General features: G+C 38.4%; 1 protein-coding gene across 3 annotated transcripts in view; it reads right to left on the reverse strand.

Annotated features, from left to right (window-relative positions):
- lekr1 (leucine, glutamate and lysine rich 1) overlaps positions 1-17188 on the reverse strand; it is a 128335-nt gene that overhangs the window by 108019 nt on the left and 3128 nt on the right. For all 3 annotated transcript variants that reach the window (XM_039757238.1, XM_039757222.1, XM_039757229.1), the window contains exon 3: positions 8847-9061. In XM_039757238.1, coding sequence (XP_039613172.1) covers positions 8847-9061 — 215 coding nt within the window. The remainder of the gene's footprint in view (positions 1-8846; positions 9062-17188) is intronic.

Below are 17188 nucleotides of genomic sequence, written 5' to 3' on the forward strand. Positions count from 1 at the left end.
ATGCAGGCTTGGGGAGATTTATGGCAGATTAAATTTAGTGTATGTAAATTTAAAGTATTACACATAGGAAGTAAAAATGTTTCAGGTTTGATTACACAGTGGGAGGTCAGAAAATCGAATGTATATCTTATAAGAATTACTTAGGCGATGTAGAGGATTTGACACAATCAACTCCCAGACAGTTTTCAAAAGCCATTAAGAAGGCTAACTGAATGTTAGGTTATGTAGCACGATATATGGAGTACAACTCCAAGGAAGTTATTCCCAAGCTTTATAAAGCACTAGTTAGACCTCATCTAGAGTACTGGCAACAAAAAAGAGACAAAGAAGCGCTAGGAAAAGTCCAGAGAAGAGTGACTAGGCTGATTCCAAGACTAAAGGGGATGAGTTATGAGGAAAGATTAAAAGAGACGAGCCTTTTCAGTTTAAGCAAAAGTAGATTGAAAGAAGACATGATTGAAATGCTTAAAATTCAGGAAATTAGTACAGTAGATTGAGGCTTACTTTAAAAATGAGTTCAGGAACAAGGGGACACAGTTGGAAACTTGCTAAGGGTAAATTTTGCACAAACATTAGGAAGTTTTTCTTCACACAGAGAACCAAAGATACATGGAAATATTTACCTTGTAGTGTGGTAGACAATAGAACTTTAAGTACTTCCAAAGACAGATTTAATGCTCTTTTGGATGAATTAAGTGGACAGGACTGATGAGCTTTGTAGGACTGAATGGCCTGTTCTCGTCTTGATTGTTCTAATGTTCTACTAACAGCTACTCTACTAGGTTACTTGTTCTGTCTATTGTGTGAACACCCATTTTATAACATTTGTGTGACATTTTTTGTTTCCTGCCTCAATTGTATTATTACACCTTTTATAACAAATACCCACATTCAAACTGTAATGGAAAAATATTCATATGCAGTGTATATATTTGTATTATTTTTTTCTTGTTACAAAGATATCTTCTTCATCTTAAAAAGCACCTTTTTCATTTAACAAATGCCCAACCAAAATGTGTGTGTAGCACTGAGAAACCTATTCAGACAGATATTGAGCCATCCATATGCATTTCTTGAGGTTGGAGAAGTCAGTATTTACAAGGTAGGGACATAGAATAGAATGGTTTGCACCAAAATACTCCTACACAAAACTGGTGTACTTTATTGATTTTGGTGTGCTGAAACCATTTTTAAAACTGGAATTTTTCTATTACAAACCATTCCCAGGAGATATCAAATTCAGTGAAAAAACACATTTTTTAAAAAACAAGGTATGTTCTATTATTTTTTATGTTCAGAATATTATTTGAAGTATATTTTGATCTGAAAAAATTAGTATTGCTACATTTATTTTCTCTCAGTACTTTTTTATTGTTCCTTCTAAATAGCCATGAATTTAGATTTACCATGTTAGAAAAATGCCATTTTATTGTCCAGAAGAGAGAAAGTTCTTGTTTAAATGTATTTTATAGAAATATGCAGGGTTAAGTTGAATCATTTCATTGTAAAAGAACGAACACCCTTCTTTTATTGAAAATAACCTCCCAGCCAAGTAAAGAACTTCAGTCCATCTCCGCCGGGACACTAGCATACTCACTCAGAGGTTGCCACCTCCTGCCAACCTCCTGGCAAAGGCAAGGTACCATCTGCCTTTCTCCTTGGCCATTCATTACAGCAGCCTCCTAGGCAAGTAATGAATTACGCACCATCCCGGTCGGGATGCCAGCCAGCGCCTGCTGTGTATCATAGGAGCTTCTCTCTTTATACCTAGCACAGGCTGTCAGTAAAAAATACATTTTCTAATCTTTGATTTTGAGTTTTCTCTTGAGAATACAGGAGTGGTCTCTGATGAACATGGGGAGAGGTTCTAAAAACATATTGCTCAAATGGATTGACGTTATAGTGGGAAGTGGAGTGAGTCTGTGTTAACAGGCATCTGTTGGTCATTCTAAAATAATAATAATAATCTTCAGAGGATTATTTTTGATTTGATTTTGATTTGTATATTTTTTTAATCCCTGAGGGTAAATTGTCTTTAAAGAAAAAAAATATCAAGTGACTGCCTTTTGCAAGCAATTATATATAATATATAATAATATTATATAATTATATTCAAAACAACTTTATATGTAATTTATATTTTTTAAAGTCTAGATGTATTCAGATATTAAGTAAGTATAAGGAATATTTATTCTAATTAAATATACAGTGGTGTGAAAAACTATTTGCCCCCTTCCTGATTTCTTATTCTTTTGCATGTTTGTCACACAAAATGTTTCGGATCATCAAACACATTTAACCATTAGTCAAATATAACACAAGTAAACACAAAATGCAGTTTTTAAATGATGGTTTTTATAAATTTAGGGAGAAAAAAAATCCAAACCTACATGGCCCTGTGTGAAAAAGTAATTGCCCCTGAACCTAATAACTGGTTGGGCCACCCTTAGCAGCAATAACTGCAATCAAGCGTTTGCGATAACTTGCAATGAGTCTTTTACAGCTCTGGAGGAATTTTGGCCCACTCATCTTTGCAGAATTGTTGTAATTCAGCTTTATTTGAGGGTTTTCTAGCAAGAACCGCCTTTTTAAGGTCATGCCATAGCATCTCAATTGGATTCAGGTCAGGACTGACTAGGCCACTCCAACGTCTTCATTTTGTTTTTCTTCAGCCATTCAGAGGTGGATTTCCTGGTGTGTTTTGGGTCATTGTCCTGTTGCAGCACCCAAGATCGCTTCAGCTTGAGTTGACGAACAGATGGCCAGACATTCTCTTTCAGGATTTTTTGGTAGACAGTAGAATTCATGGTTCCATCTATCACAGCAAGCCTTCCAGGTCCTGAAGCAGCAAAACAACCCCAGACCATCACACTACCACCACCATATTTTACTGTTGGTATGATGTTCTTTTCCTGAAATGCTGTGTTCCTTTTAGGCCAGATGTAACGGACATTTGCCTTCCAAAAAGTTCAACTTTTGTCTCATCAGTCCACAAGGTATTTTCCCAAAAGTCTTGGCAATCATTGAGATGTTTCTTAGCAAAATTGAGACGAGCCCTAATGTTCATTTTGCTTAACAGTGGTTTGTGTCATGGAAATCTGCCATGCAGGCCGTTTTTGCCCAGTCTATTTCTTATGGTGGAGTCGTGAACACTGACCTTAATTGAGGCAAGTGAGGCCTGCAGTTCTTTAGACGTTGTCCTGGGGTCTTTTGTGACCTCTCGGATGAGTCGCCTCTGCGCTCTTGGGGTAATTTTGGTCGGCCGGCCACTCCTGGGAAGGTTCACCACTGTTCCATGTTTTTGCCATTTGTGGATAATGGCTCTCACTGTGGTTCGCTGGAGTCCCAAACCTTTAGAAATGGCTTTATAACCTTTACCAGACTGATAGATCTCAATTACTTCTGTTCTCATTTGTTCCTGAATTTCTTTGGATCTTGGCATGATGTCTAGCTTTTGAGGTGCTTTTGGTCTACTTCTCTGTGTCAGGCAGCTCCTATTTAAGTGATTTCTTGATTGAAACAGGTGTGGCAGTAATCAGGCCTGGGGGTGGCTACGGAAATTGAACTCAGGTGTGATACACCACAGTTAGGCTATTTTTAACAAGGGGCAATTACTTTTTCACACAGGGCCATGTAGGTTTGGATTTTTTTCTCCCTAAATAATAAAAACCATCATTTAAAAACTGCATTTTGTGTTTACTTGTGTTATATTTGACTAATGGTTAAATGTGTTTGATGATCAGAAACATTTTGTGTGACAAACATGCAAAAGAATAAGAAATCAGGAAGGGGGCAAATAGTTTTTCACACCACTGTATACTTAATACAATTAAAAATATATTAAGTTTTATATTAAGTACTTTTTTTCATTTAAACCTTCATGATACAGCACAGTAGGATTTAGCACCCAAAATCTATAAGAACAATTTTTGCCAGGGGTGATTTATTTACTTATTTTATTTATGTATTTATTTATTTATTTTGCAAACAAGTGTAATTAAGCTGCATTCAAATGCTATGGGAAATTTTGTAGGCCTATTGTGAGTACTCATAAAGTTCATTTGCAGCACTGCAGCATTAGAAAACCTGAAGTAAATCCATTTGGGAGCCTATAGTAACAATAACATACACAGGAGATGTCTGTTTTTTTGAGGAAAGTAAAAAGTTTAAGAACCACCAAGAGACTGTATTTTTCTCCTCATTGTTAGGCTACAAGGAAGTCAAAGCCATATATAAAGAGTTTTAAATTTGTCTAAATTAGTTGTATTGTTTAAATTGGAAGAATGAACCACTGACAGCAGGAAATATCTATAGCTGGCAGATATTCACAGCCAATATAACAAGCTGACAAAGCTAAGCAGTATACTACAAATATACACAGATCACAGTTACCCACAGATCATCTTGTGGCATCGGGCAACTTTTAGGTAAAATCTTTCATCTTTTAAAATGCTGCTGCAATAATACAGTAATATATTGTTAACAGTGATGGAAGACAGCCGCATTTTCATTTAAAGTAAAATGCTCCCAAATCACTGATGTCTTCTCCTGCAATCCTCATTCATGTTTTGTTTGCCTGATTCATTTCCTGATTTACCCAGGAGGCAAATTTTAATTGAGGTTTTCTTTTTTAATCAAGTTAATTGAGTAACTTGATTACTCCTGACATTCCTAATCTATTATGTGATCTTTTCAGTGTTTACTTAGGCTGAAAAGTTTACTTTCCAACTCATAATGTTTAGTCTTAAATTGTGTCATTAAAAAGTCATTTGACAACAAAAGGTGAGCATTACATATATCAAACTGATATGTTTGCTCATAGTTACGTTGTACAGATCTCATGCCCAGGTACTTTTTATTGGTGTCAAGGTTTCTGCTGCAACTACCTGACATGGTAGTTTGTTCCAAAAATGTCTTGAACACACAACACTGTGCTCAGAAACGTAATTTATTTTTTAAGTGACTAAATTGTATTGTATGAACTTTGTTGACACCTTAGAAATTGCTAAATAACTTAAGTTCTGTACATACTCATCTTTGTTCTAGACTAAAGAAGGTTAACTTCCTTACACTCTTAGTGTTGGACATGCACTTTGTCCAGGATGAACTCATGTATAGTATCCACAACTGCAAGCAGAATTCCAGATGCAGTTTCACTAGCATATTTTAGAGCGTGGACACAATATCCATTTATTTATATTAGAGGTTGTTAAAAAGCTCCGAGGTGGCAGAGCCCCTGGGGTGGACGAGGTTCACCAGGGTTCCTCAAGGCTCTGGATATTGTGGGGCTGTCCTGGTTGACACGTCTCTGCAACATTGCATGGACATCAGGGGCAGTGCCTCTGGATTGGCAAACCGGGGTGGTGGTCCCCCTTTTTAATGAGGGTGACCGGAGGATGTGCTCCAACTACAGGGGGATCACACTCCTCAGACTCCCCGGTAAGGTCTATTCAGGGGTGCTGGAGAAAACAATTTGGTCGATGGTCAAATCTCGGATTCAAGAGGAACAATGTGGATTCTGTCCCTGCCGTGGAACACTGGACCAGCTCTACACCCTGGCCAGGATCCTGGAGAGGGCTTGGGAGTTTGCCCAACCAGTCCACATGTGTTTTGTGGATTTGGAGAAGGCATTCAACCCTGTCCCTCGAAGCATCCTGTGGGGTGTGCTCCAAGAGTACGGGTACAAGGCTCATTGTTATAAGCCATTCAGTCCCTATACAGGAGGAGCAGGAGCTTGGTCCGCATTGCCGGTAATAAGTCAAACTCATTTCCTGTTGAGGCTGGATTCCGCCAGGGCTGCCCTTTGTCACTGATTCTGCTCATAAGTTTTATGGACTTAATTTCTAGGCGTAGCCAAGAAGCGGAGGGGGTCTGGTTCGGTGACCTCAGAATCTTGTCTCTGCTATTTGCGGATGACGTGGTTCTGTTGGCTTCATCGTGACCTCCAGCTCTCACTGGAGAGGTTCGCAGCTGAGTGTGAAGCGAAGGGGATAAAAGTCAGCACCTTTAAATCCGAGGCCATGGTTCTCAGCAGGAAAAGGGTGGAATGCTCTTTCCGAGTTGGGAACGCATTACTGCCTGGAGTGGAGGAGTTCAAGTATCCTGGGGTCTTGTTCGCAAATGAGGGAAGAATGGAGCGGGAGGTTGACAGATGGATCGGTACGGCATATGTAGTAATGCGGGCTCTACAACGGTCCGTTGTGATGAAGAGAGAGCTGAGCCAAAAGGTGAGGTTGCCGATTTACCAGTCGATCTGCGTTCCAACCCTCACCTATGGCCACGAGCTTTGGGTAGTGACCAAAAGAGCAAGATCACGGATACAAGAGGCTGAAATGAGTTTTCTCCGCAGGGTGGCTGGACTCTCCCTTAGTGATAGGGTGAGGAGTTCAATTATCCAGGCGAGACCCGGAGTAGAGTGGCTGCTCCTCCGCATTGTGAGGAGTCAATTGAGGTGGTTTGGGCTTCTGGTTAGGATGCCCCCTGGACGCCTCCCTGGAGGGATGTTCCAGGCATGTCCCACTGGGAGAAGGCCACGGGGCAGATCCAGGACACGCTGGAGGGATTATATCTCCTGGTTGGCCTGGGAATGCATCGGGGTCCTCCCAGAGGAGTTGGAGGAGGTGGCTAGGGAGAGGGAGTTTTGGACTTCCCTGCTTAGGCTGCTGCCCCCGCAACCCGACCTTGGATAAGTGGTGGACAATGGATGGATATATTCGAAAGTGTTTGAAATTTGACATTTTATTTGAATTTTTACTTGTTTAAGTGCATTACCTGGTGGATAAAAATGATACATAAGGTAAACCCCTAAATGCTCCTCCGAGCCACCTGTAAACAAGTATTACCCACCTTATAATTACAACTAATATCTCTTGTCTCTGTTAAACTGTTATTTCCAAAGATCTGTCCAGCTCTGAAGACTGTCAAGGTCTTTCTAAATGTGTTTTGCTGCCTCTTCAGTACTACAGCTTTAGTGTCATCAGCTAATCTCACAAGTTTACAAATCCTGTGGTATTGTTAATATAACCATGGAGTCAGTCTTTAATTGCTCTATGGTGTTTTTATTTATTTATTTATTGTAATTATTACTATAACAAAATAATCAAACTCATATTGCTATATGAAAAATAAACCAATCCAAGCATAAATATAATCAATTGAACATACCAAAGATATGTTAATTATAATCACCATTTCAAGTCCTATATGTTCTTTTTACTTTGTCGTATGGGCGGCACGGTGGCTCAGTGGTGGCACTGCTGCCTCTCACTAAGGAGACCTGGGTTCGCTTCCCAGGTCCTCCCTGCGTGGAGTTTGCATGATCTCCCCGTTTCTGTGTGGGTTGCCTTCGGGTGGTCCAGTTTCCTCCCACAGTCCAAATACATGCATTTTAGATGCATTGGTGATCCTAAATTGCCCCTAGTGTGTGCTTGGTGTGTGGGGGTGTGTGTGTGCGCCCAGCAGTGGGCTGGCTCCCTGCCCAGGATTTGTTCCTGCCTTGCTCCCTGTTTTGCCTGGGATTGGCTCCAGCAGACCTCCATGACCCTGTGTTAGGATATAGCAGGTTGGACAATGACTGACTGACTGACTTTCTTGTATGCAATGTATATCATCCTAAAATTTGACCTTGACATTTTGATGAATTCCGATGTTTTAGACTTCCCTGACTCCAATTTATTTTCTAATAGGGAAAGTATTGTAATCGTCCAAAAATTAAATTTGAAGACTTTGATGAATCTCAATGTTTTAGACCTCCCTGAGTCCGAAAATACCATTTTTGGAATTATGCCTCTCTGTCTGTCTGTCTGTGTGTGTGTGTGTGTGTGTATATAAACACGTTAACTTTAGTACACTTTCACTTAGGTCAACTAAATTTTGCATACAAGTAAAGGCACAAAACAAAGATTTCTATCAAATTTTGAGCTTTTTCTGCTAACCAGAAGTGCTACTTTTTATTCATGCGGCTGCAGAGTCTGATTTATTCAACTTTACTTTTATAATAATTGTTCAATATATTATTAATTTGATTTGTTGTTGATGGTTCTTTAATGTACATAATATAAAAACATAATCATTGTCTTGCGGTTTACACCTCAAATATCCATCCCCATATCTGAGTATATGAGAAAGTCTAGGGGAGACCACTCCCGGTTTTTATATAATGGATTCAAAATCATGTGGAAGTGATTATGTGAGACCAAGCTGTAAGCATTGATATTTTTACCTGTGGCTCAAAATTGCATATTCTCCCTGTATAGATCTTTAATGGTATTAATCATGTTTGGTGCAATATTTGAACTAAAAATTGTATGTGCACCAGTGATATAGTGTATTATTTTATGTGATTTAACTAAGAGTGTCCTGCACTTCTCTTAACCCTACCTGTGATAAAACTGGCAGATAATGGACAGATACCCAGCACTTAAACATTAGCTGGAACAACAGAAAACCTGGACATGAAGAGATAAACAGTTAACAACCACAAGCTTGAATTTTCTAATTTTATACAGATTTAAATCAAATTACAGTAACTTGAAAGCAAAGAAGACTAAAGAAACTAGATACATGTACAAAATATTTTTGCGGCAAACTAAACTGAGTAAAATTGCACTTGACTGACACTAAATACAGAAGTAAGTTCTTAGGCACAGTGTGTTATGATTTAATGACAATAAACAAATACTTAAAATATAAAGTCTATCTAACACAAGTTGAATCTAGCAATTTAACAAGGTTTTTTGAAATGTTTTAATCTCCAGAGTGCTTTGCATATTTTTTGCAAGAAACAAATCATATACACTTTTTAGAAAAACTGAGCTTAAAAATTAGACTGTAAGGCTCTAACTGACCTTTCTGTTTGTTGTTCATCTTGTGCCCTTGATTGCTCCAAGAGGGAATGTAGAGTTTGGATGTCACCCTGAAGTCTCCTCTCATTCTCAACACTTGCCCTGTAAAGCTCCATTTCTAATTCCATAGCTTTCATTTTTTCTTCCATCATTTTAAATTCATGGTGAATGAGGTAGCTGACTCCACAGTATCTACAGACTGTCTCCTCGGGATCCATCTATAGGAAATATAGAACAGTGGTTTAATTTTTTTTTTAATAACAAAACACAGCATTTACAAAACACAACAGGTGCCTGGAACCATTTCAATACAACAGCCTTGAGTCAATCCTGGCAGCCCCGGGCTTAAGACAGGAAAAAGCTCTAGACATGACGTAAGTCCATCACGGGGTCCACATAGACACACATTCACACTCACACTGAGATATAACCAACCTGGAATTGACAATGAATAAAACATGCACTTCTTTGGGGATGTGAAAGGAAAACTAGAACACTCAGAGAAAACCTTACCCAGAAATTTACCGACCATTGAATCTCCACATAGCCAAAAGCTAGTGACTAAAGTGCATGCTTCTATTTATTGTAGACTAGCAAAATACCCGCGCTTCGCAGCAGAGAAGTAGTGTGTTAAAGAAGTAAAGAAAAAGAAAAGGAAACATTTTGAAAATAACGTAACATGATTGTCAAAGTAATTGTTTTGTGTATTTGGCCACAGCGTCACGAAGTTGTTTTCAGCAGCTGCATCAGAAAATGTACCACGACATCTGACACGCCTCCTTTTTAGTGTTTTCTCACAACTTGGATTGCTGCTGTTATAATCGGTTTGAGTCTACATATATATATATATATATATATATATATATATATATACACACACATACATATATACATATATATACACATACATATCTTCATATATATATACATATATACATATACACACATATATATATACATACCTATCTACATCATATATACACATACATACACACACACAAATTATATATATGTGTGTGTATATATAATGTAGATAGGTGTGTGTGTGTGTATATATATATATATATATATATATATATATATATATATACTGTATATATATAATTATACATACACATACATACATACACACAGGTATATACATGTATATATATATATGTATGTGTCTATATGTGTGTGTATAGCTTTGGTCACTGAGTGCAAGGGAAAAATAATAAAATGTAGTCTATAAGTTATTAAACAGTAAAACATGAACGTTTTAAGAAGTAAAGCTACATTGAGCATTACTGGAGTGGTTTCGAGTAAACTACATTTTAAAGACGGTGTAACACAACAGGTAAGTAGTACTAACAGCAGCTAAAATGTATATGGATGATCTCTCGGTAGTAGATCCCTTTTGAAAGGCGCTACACCACGGCTGTGGTATAGAAATTACATTTTCTATGTGAACGTCCAAATTTCTGCCTCTGGTAATGTGCCTTACCAGCATTACCAGCAATTAAAGAAAATTAGTTTTGTGTCCTCTGTAGTGTTAAGAAAGAAAGGCTTTGGTTTGGGATAAAAGGAAAAAAGGTGTAAAGAAAGGAAAGTTGCCTTTTTCTTTTATATAGTGTAGAGAGATGTCTTCGCTCACGATATGAGTGCCTTTTGGGAACAGTCGCGGTGGGTCTTGTGTAGACTGGTGAGACATCCCTGCCATTAATCGGCTGTGATGGCACTGTTGGTCCTCCACTCCTGTGCGTGTCTTCATAATCTGAGCAAACAACCTCATAATCGTATACGTGCAAAAAAAAAGTGTGAAGCGCCTTAATATTAGTTTGCCACGGTGTAGAAAAGGGATCCCGTGTTTGCACTTGTCTGGGCTATAGCTCAGGGGGAGGAGGAAAAAAATTAAAAGTGCTCACTTTGACTTAAGGCAGAAGCGCAGTCAGCGTCTCAAAGGCTGGCATAGCTATGTGCACGCGCCGGCTGCTCGAGTTTTGCAGGGCAGGAGATGCCACTTTTTGCAGACACGTTCACGTGATCAAAAGTCTCCGCGCTCTTTGGAGGTCATTCATATATATATATATATATATATACTATATATATATATATATATATATATATATATATATATATATATATATATATATATATAGCAAAATACTCGCGCTTCGCAGCAGAGAAGTAGTGTCTTAAAAAAGTAATGAAAAAGAAAAGGAAACATTTTAATAATAACGTAACATGATTGACATTGTCATTGTCATGAGTTTCACTGTCATATATATATAAACTGCTCAAAAAAATTAAAGGAACACTTTAAAAACACATCAGATCTCAATGGGAAAAAGAAATCCTCCTGGATACCTATACTGATATAGACTGGGTAATGTGTTAGGAACAAAAGGATGCCACATCGTTTGATGAAAATGAAAATGATCAACCTACAAAGCCCTGAATTCAAAGACGCCCAAAAATCAGAGTGAAAAATTATGTGGCAGGCTAGTCCATTTTGCCAAAATTTAATTGCAGCAACTCAAAATTGTACGCAGCACTTTGTATGGCCCCTGTGTTCTTGTATACATGCCTGACAACATCAGTGCATGCTTCTAATGAGATGACAGATTGTGTTGTGGGGGATCTCCTCTCAGATCTGGACCAGGGCATCACTGAGCTCCTGGACAGTCTGAGGTGCAACCTGGTGGCATTGGATGGACCAAAACATAATGTCCCAGAGGTGTTCTATTGGATTTAGGTCAGGAAAGTGTGGTGGCCAGTCAATGGTATCAATTCCTTCATCCTCCAGGAACTGCCTGCATACTCTCACCACATGAGGCCAGGAATTGTCGTGCACCAGGAGCCACTGTACCAGCATAGGGTCTGACAATGGGTCTAAGGATTTCATCCTGATACCTAATGGCAGCCAAGGTGCCTTTGTCAAGCCTGTAGCGGTCTGTGTGACCCTCCACGGGTATGCCTCCCCAGACAATCATTAACCCACCACCAAACTGCTCATGCTGAATGATGTTACAGGCAGCATAATGTTCTCCATGGCTTCTCCAGACCCTTTCACTTCTGTCACGTGCTCAGGGTGAACCTGCACTCATCTGTAAAAAGCACAGGGCACCAGTGGTGCATTTGCCAATTCTGGTATTCTATGGCGAATGTCAATCGAGCTGCATGCTGCTGGGCAGTGAGCTCAGGGTCCATTAGAGGACATGGAGCCCTTGGGTCACCCTCATGAAGTCTTTCTGGTTGTTTGGCCAGAGACATTCACACCAGTGGCCTGCTGGAGGTCATTTTGTAGGGCTCTGGCAGTGCTCATCCCGTTCCTCCTTGCCCAAAGGAGCAGATACTGGTCCTGCTGATGGTTTATGGACCTTCTATGGCCCTCTCCAGCTCTCCCAGAGTAACTGCTTGTCTCCTAGAATCTCCTCCATGTCCTTGAGACTGTGCAGGGAGACACAGCAAACCTTCTGGCAATGACACGTATTGATGTGCCATCCTGGAGAAGTTGGACTACCTGTGCAACCTCTGTAGGGTCCAGGTATCGCCTCATGCTACCAGTAGTGACACTGACTTTAGCCAAATGCAAAACTAGTGAAGAAACAGTCAGAAAAGATGAGGAGGGAAAAATGTCGTGGCCTCCACCTGTTAAACCATTCCTGCTTTAGGGGTCATCTCATTGTTGCCCCTCTAGTGCATCTGTTGTTAATTTCATTAACACCACAGCAGCTGAAACTGATTAACGACCCCCTCTGCTACCTAACTGACCAGATTAATATCCCATAAGTTTCATTGACTTTATGCTATACTCTGATTAAAAAGTGTTCCTTTAATTCTTTTGAGATATATATATATATATATATATATATATATATATACACACACACACATAAACATATATATACATATACACACATATATACAGTATATATACATATACATCCACATATATATACATATATATATATGTGCACAAAACCCCGCTTTTATCAAGGCTTCCATCGAAATTTTCCTCCAATCAGTCCTAGCAACGCGCTTTCTTCCGACTGCTACATTTTTGTAGCTCTGATGTGTGCATCAATGTAATCGGCGTACCAGGAAATCATGCATTGACAGAAGTTCCCCTTTGCTTGGAATGCAAAGTGTGATTAAATGCGTTATTTTTAACGCGTTATAGAGCACATGCATCGAAGCTTCTCAGCTGTGCTTGTGCTAAGAAAAGGAAACATTTTAAAAATAAGGTAACATGATTGTCAATGTAACCTTTTGTAAGTAGTGCCTGGAGGATTCAGAGTGTGGAGAAACTCTAAAGACAGCATGTGTATTAACTTGTGGATTTTTCTGTGAGTATTTGGTGGCAGCGTGACAAAGTTGCTTCCGCAAGACCACGTTAGCTGCGGAGCTCAGCTCAGAGTGAAATGAGGTGAATGGGAGGGGAGATGATGACGCGACTCCCCCACCCGCCTTAACTGTCAATCCCCCCACAAACACAGTCTCTCGGAATTTGCATAAGCACAGCCCTTCACTAGCAATTTTAACTTAGTTACAAAGTGATCAAAACTCTCGTTTATAACCTGCGTCCTCTCATTAAACTTGTATCCCGCATTAGCCGTGGGCATGACAAACGGCAGCGGCAGCCTGTCTATGAACTTAATTTAAACTTTAGGTTTACACCATGCTTTGTTTTCGAAGTAGCTGCACTCATGAATATGCTTGTATGTGTTTGACCGATGTTGACTTACTAATTTTGGTCCTGAAGCCCGTCATTTCATCAGGTTTGGGCTGCCGACACCTTTTGTTGGTACTCAAACTGCTACTGCTAGTGCTAACAGCATACACAGTTTCTGTGTTTGCTGTAACATGTTTTGCATTTAGATGGTACCGTAAGTTTCAAGTGCTTGGGTGGTATGCAAACTCCTTTTTGCACAGTTTGCACAAAACCACGCTTTAATCAAGGCTTCCGTCGGGTAGTCTTTTGAAACGAAATTTTCCTCCATTCAGTCCTAGCACAAGCTTTCTTCCGACTCTTACATTTTTGTAGCTCTGATGCGTGCATCAATGTAATCGGTGTACCAGGAAATTACCTACACAGGAAGTTGGAGAATTAGTGATGAGTGAGTGAGTGAGTCAGTGAGTGAGTCAGTGAGTCAGTCAATGAGTCAGTCAGTGAGGGCTTTGCCTTGTATTAGTATAGATTCTACTCATGCTGATTTCAGCTCTTTCCACTGATAACGATGACAGTGTTTGAGCAGCAGGCTTTATCGGAATGCTTTCTGAAGACAGAGTGTCAGAGAAGAGAGATTCAAATACACACGGATGCCAAGGAATGGCACTGAAGGCACACAGAGGAATAGTGAAAGGACAGGCAAGGAAGGAAAATGCCAGGGCACTCTAATAACAAATCTGCCAGAACCCTACTTCAACCATCAATGCATCACACAATTAGAAAACCCTCCAAGACAGGCAACAATGTCTTTAGCTGGAGTCTTTTTTTTTGTTTTCTTTGTCCTTCTGGCCTTCTGACCTGATCGCCGAACTCATATATATTAGTATATAATGATTCTACTCTTCTACTTGATATTTATCTGTATTTTGGATTATTTAGATTAATTTGTTTTAATCTTCTTTTTTAATATTATTGCCTTATCTTACTTGTTTTTTTCTTATAACTTTCTGTTTGTCATCTTGTAAAGCACTTTGAACTACATGATTTGCATGAAAATGCGCAATATAAATAAATGTTGTTTAGCGAGAGTGTTTATGATTAATGTTAATATTTTAGCAAAATTAAATGTAATCAGTGCCACTTTATAAATCATGAAGTGGATTTATATGTCTGGCAGCAAAATTTGGATTACCTTGGTGTGTTTAGCAAATTTGTCCATTTCTAATTTGGCTTCAGTCAGTCTTTCCAGAACAAAACATCAAAATTTAGTCCCTCAGTAGTCCATACTCTATCTATCAGTGTTGCCTCCAGTGAAAGATGTTTTTCATCTTTAAAGCTGATTAAATCTGATGTGAGATCTTCATATGCCAGGACAGCCTTAGAGCCCTAGCTCTGATTTTAATAGGGTGCAATGGTCAAAAGTCTTTGGACCTGAGGGACGTACCAGCTCCATTTGCTGTAGCCAAAGCCCATAAACAATGATTGTGAAAGTTACAGTAATACCTTTATAAGCCATTTTTTTATTTCAATTATGTACATTTTTACTTTATTTTTTAAATATTATGATGTGCAAATTGCACTTATTTTCAATACCATGTGCACCTTACATTTATTTGCAGAATTTGTACTCTTTTTGCTTATTTATATTTTTAAAATGTACTTTATTCAATTACTATTGTTTTTCTATTTTGTATATAAATGGTTATTTATTGCAGTGTTAATTATTTACTGTACCAGTAATCTGTTTTTCACAAAATTAAAATATTTGTGTTTGTTAGACTTTGTGCTAAAATAATTGTAATACATTTTACCATGTCATGACTTGGGGGAAGGCAACTCTATGGAGTTTTCCACCTATGGCCCCCAGAATCCCTAGAATCTGCTCTAATTACATATAGGGCAGGAGAGAGCAATTATTTTTAATTATTCTGTGACACCTATCTTAACAGCACCAAATGCTTGAAAGGTTGGGGACAAACCCCAGTTGGGATGCCAGTCCACAACAATACTCATTTACTGTACACACTCACGGTCACTCTTACTGTGCAATTCAAAGTCAACATTTAATGTAACACATATTATCCACTGTTAGGCACACTTATGCACAAAACCCATGCTCGCTCACGCAGGGTCACATTAGAGTAATCAATTATTGCAACACCCATGCCCATTTCAGACACTTTCATACACACACCCACATTCACTCATGCTGAAACATTTAGAATCACCAGTTACGGTCATGTGCACACCCTGGAATGTGGGAAGAGACCAGAGTACACTGGGAAAGTCCATGCAAATGCCTAACAGACAATGAATGGGCTAAATTATGCCGCATGACTTGCATTTATTGTGCTGCCTTGCTAAGTATATCATCACAAGTATGGGAAGAGAAAGTGACATGAAATGTATGGAAAGAAAAAATGACATGATATTCTCATATTGGTGGAATGCCTTCTTTGAGAAAGAATTTGTGTTTTCCATTCCTAGTCCACTAAAGTTATGACAGTATACACTGTCTCCTGTTTTGTACTTATTGCAACTGGATTTAAAAATAATAGATGGATAAGCACTGTAGATATATAAATTAGGCAGAATGTTGACAGAATTAATTAATATAATACTTGTCTGTTTATTAGTAAATATATAAATTAGTAGATTGCATATTCCTAGCAGATATGTTATCTTTTATGTGTTGAAACTACATTGATAGTGATAACAGGTTCTATTTTCCAAATGACTTTTAGTACTGAAATTGCTCTAGGAATACTGATGCAAAATATTTGTGACATTTAAGGTTCATAGGTAACATTTTATACTATATAATGTTTGGATCTGTTATCAACTAGTTTAAAGTCGCTGGCTCAAAGCCATAGTGACAGTATCAGGTATCAGGCAGAGACAATCCCTGAGCTGGGCACATATAAGACATTTGTTTTTTATTTAAATATTTCACTTCATATCATTTCTGTACTTTAATTAATGGGATGTTGACCAAGCTGCAGGTTACTCAAAGCTGAAATTGTATGTTGTGATTAAAGTTTAGCTATTTGTTTTTTTTTCTAAATGTGGCACAGTGATTAGCTGGCATTATTAAGATGTAAGTTCAAATCCTAACCTGGTCCTATCCTAACCTGTTAAATTTTCAGGGTCTGCACATTTCTATTTTTATGGATATTCTCCAGCACCTCTGGTTTCCTCCATTTTTCCAAAGATGTTTAGGTTAGGTTGACTGGAGTGAGATTATGCTGGCATGACCTAGTGTGGCCTAGGACAGACTAGTGCTCCTTTCATGACTAATTTCGTCCTTGCACCTAATGCTGCCAAAGTAAATGACAAATGTTATATTAACCTACACAAATTCCATGTCAAGTACAGTATATATAAAAATAAAAGAGCATAATCCACAGCATGTGTGTTACATGTACTATGTACAGGCACAAATGTCATTATGTGCTAAACATGGTATACACACACAGTAAATAAACAAATAGTCATACATTTAATCAGTTTTTTAGTAAATAAAATTATTATGTCATACATTTAATCAGTTTTTTAGTAAATAAAATTATTATATCTGACTCATATTAGAAAAGCCTTTTTATAGAAACTGAGCGGGTGTAGCCCCAAGCCAATTTTCAATAAACATCTGCTTACGCTTTCAGCCTCCAGACAAACAGTAAGCCTGAAAAGGAGT

The sequence above is a fragment of the Polypterus senegalus genome, chromosome 1 (assembly GCF_016835505.1).
Source record: "Polypterus senegalus isolate Bchr_013 chromosome 1, ASM1683550v1, whole genome shotgun sequence".
In the NCBI taxonomy this organism is placed as follows: Eukaryota; Metazoa; Chordata; class Cladistia; order Polypteriformes; family Polypteridae; genus Polypterus; species Polypterus senegalus.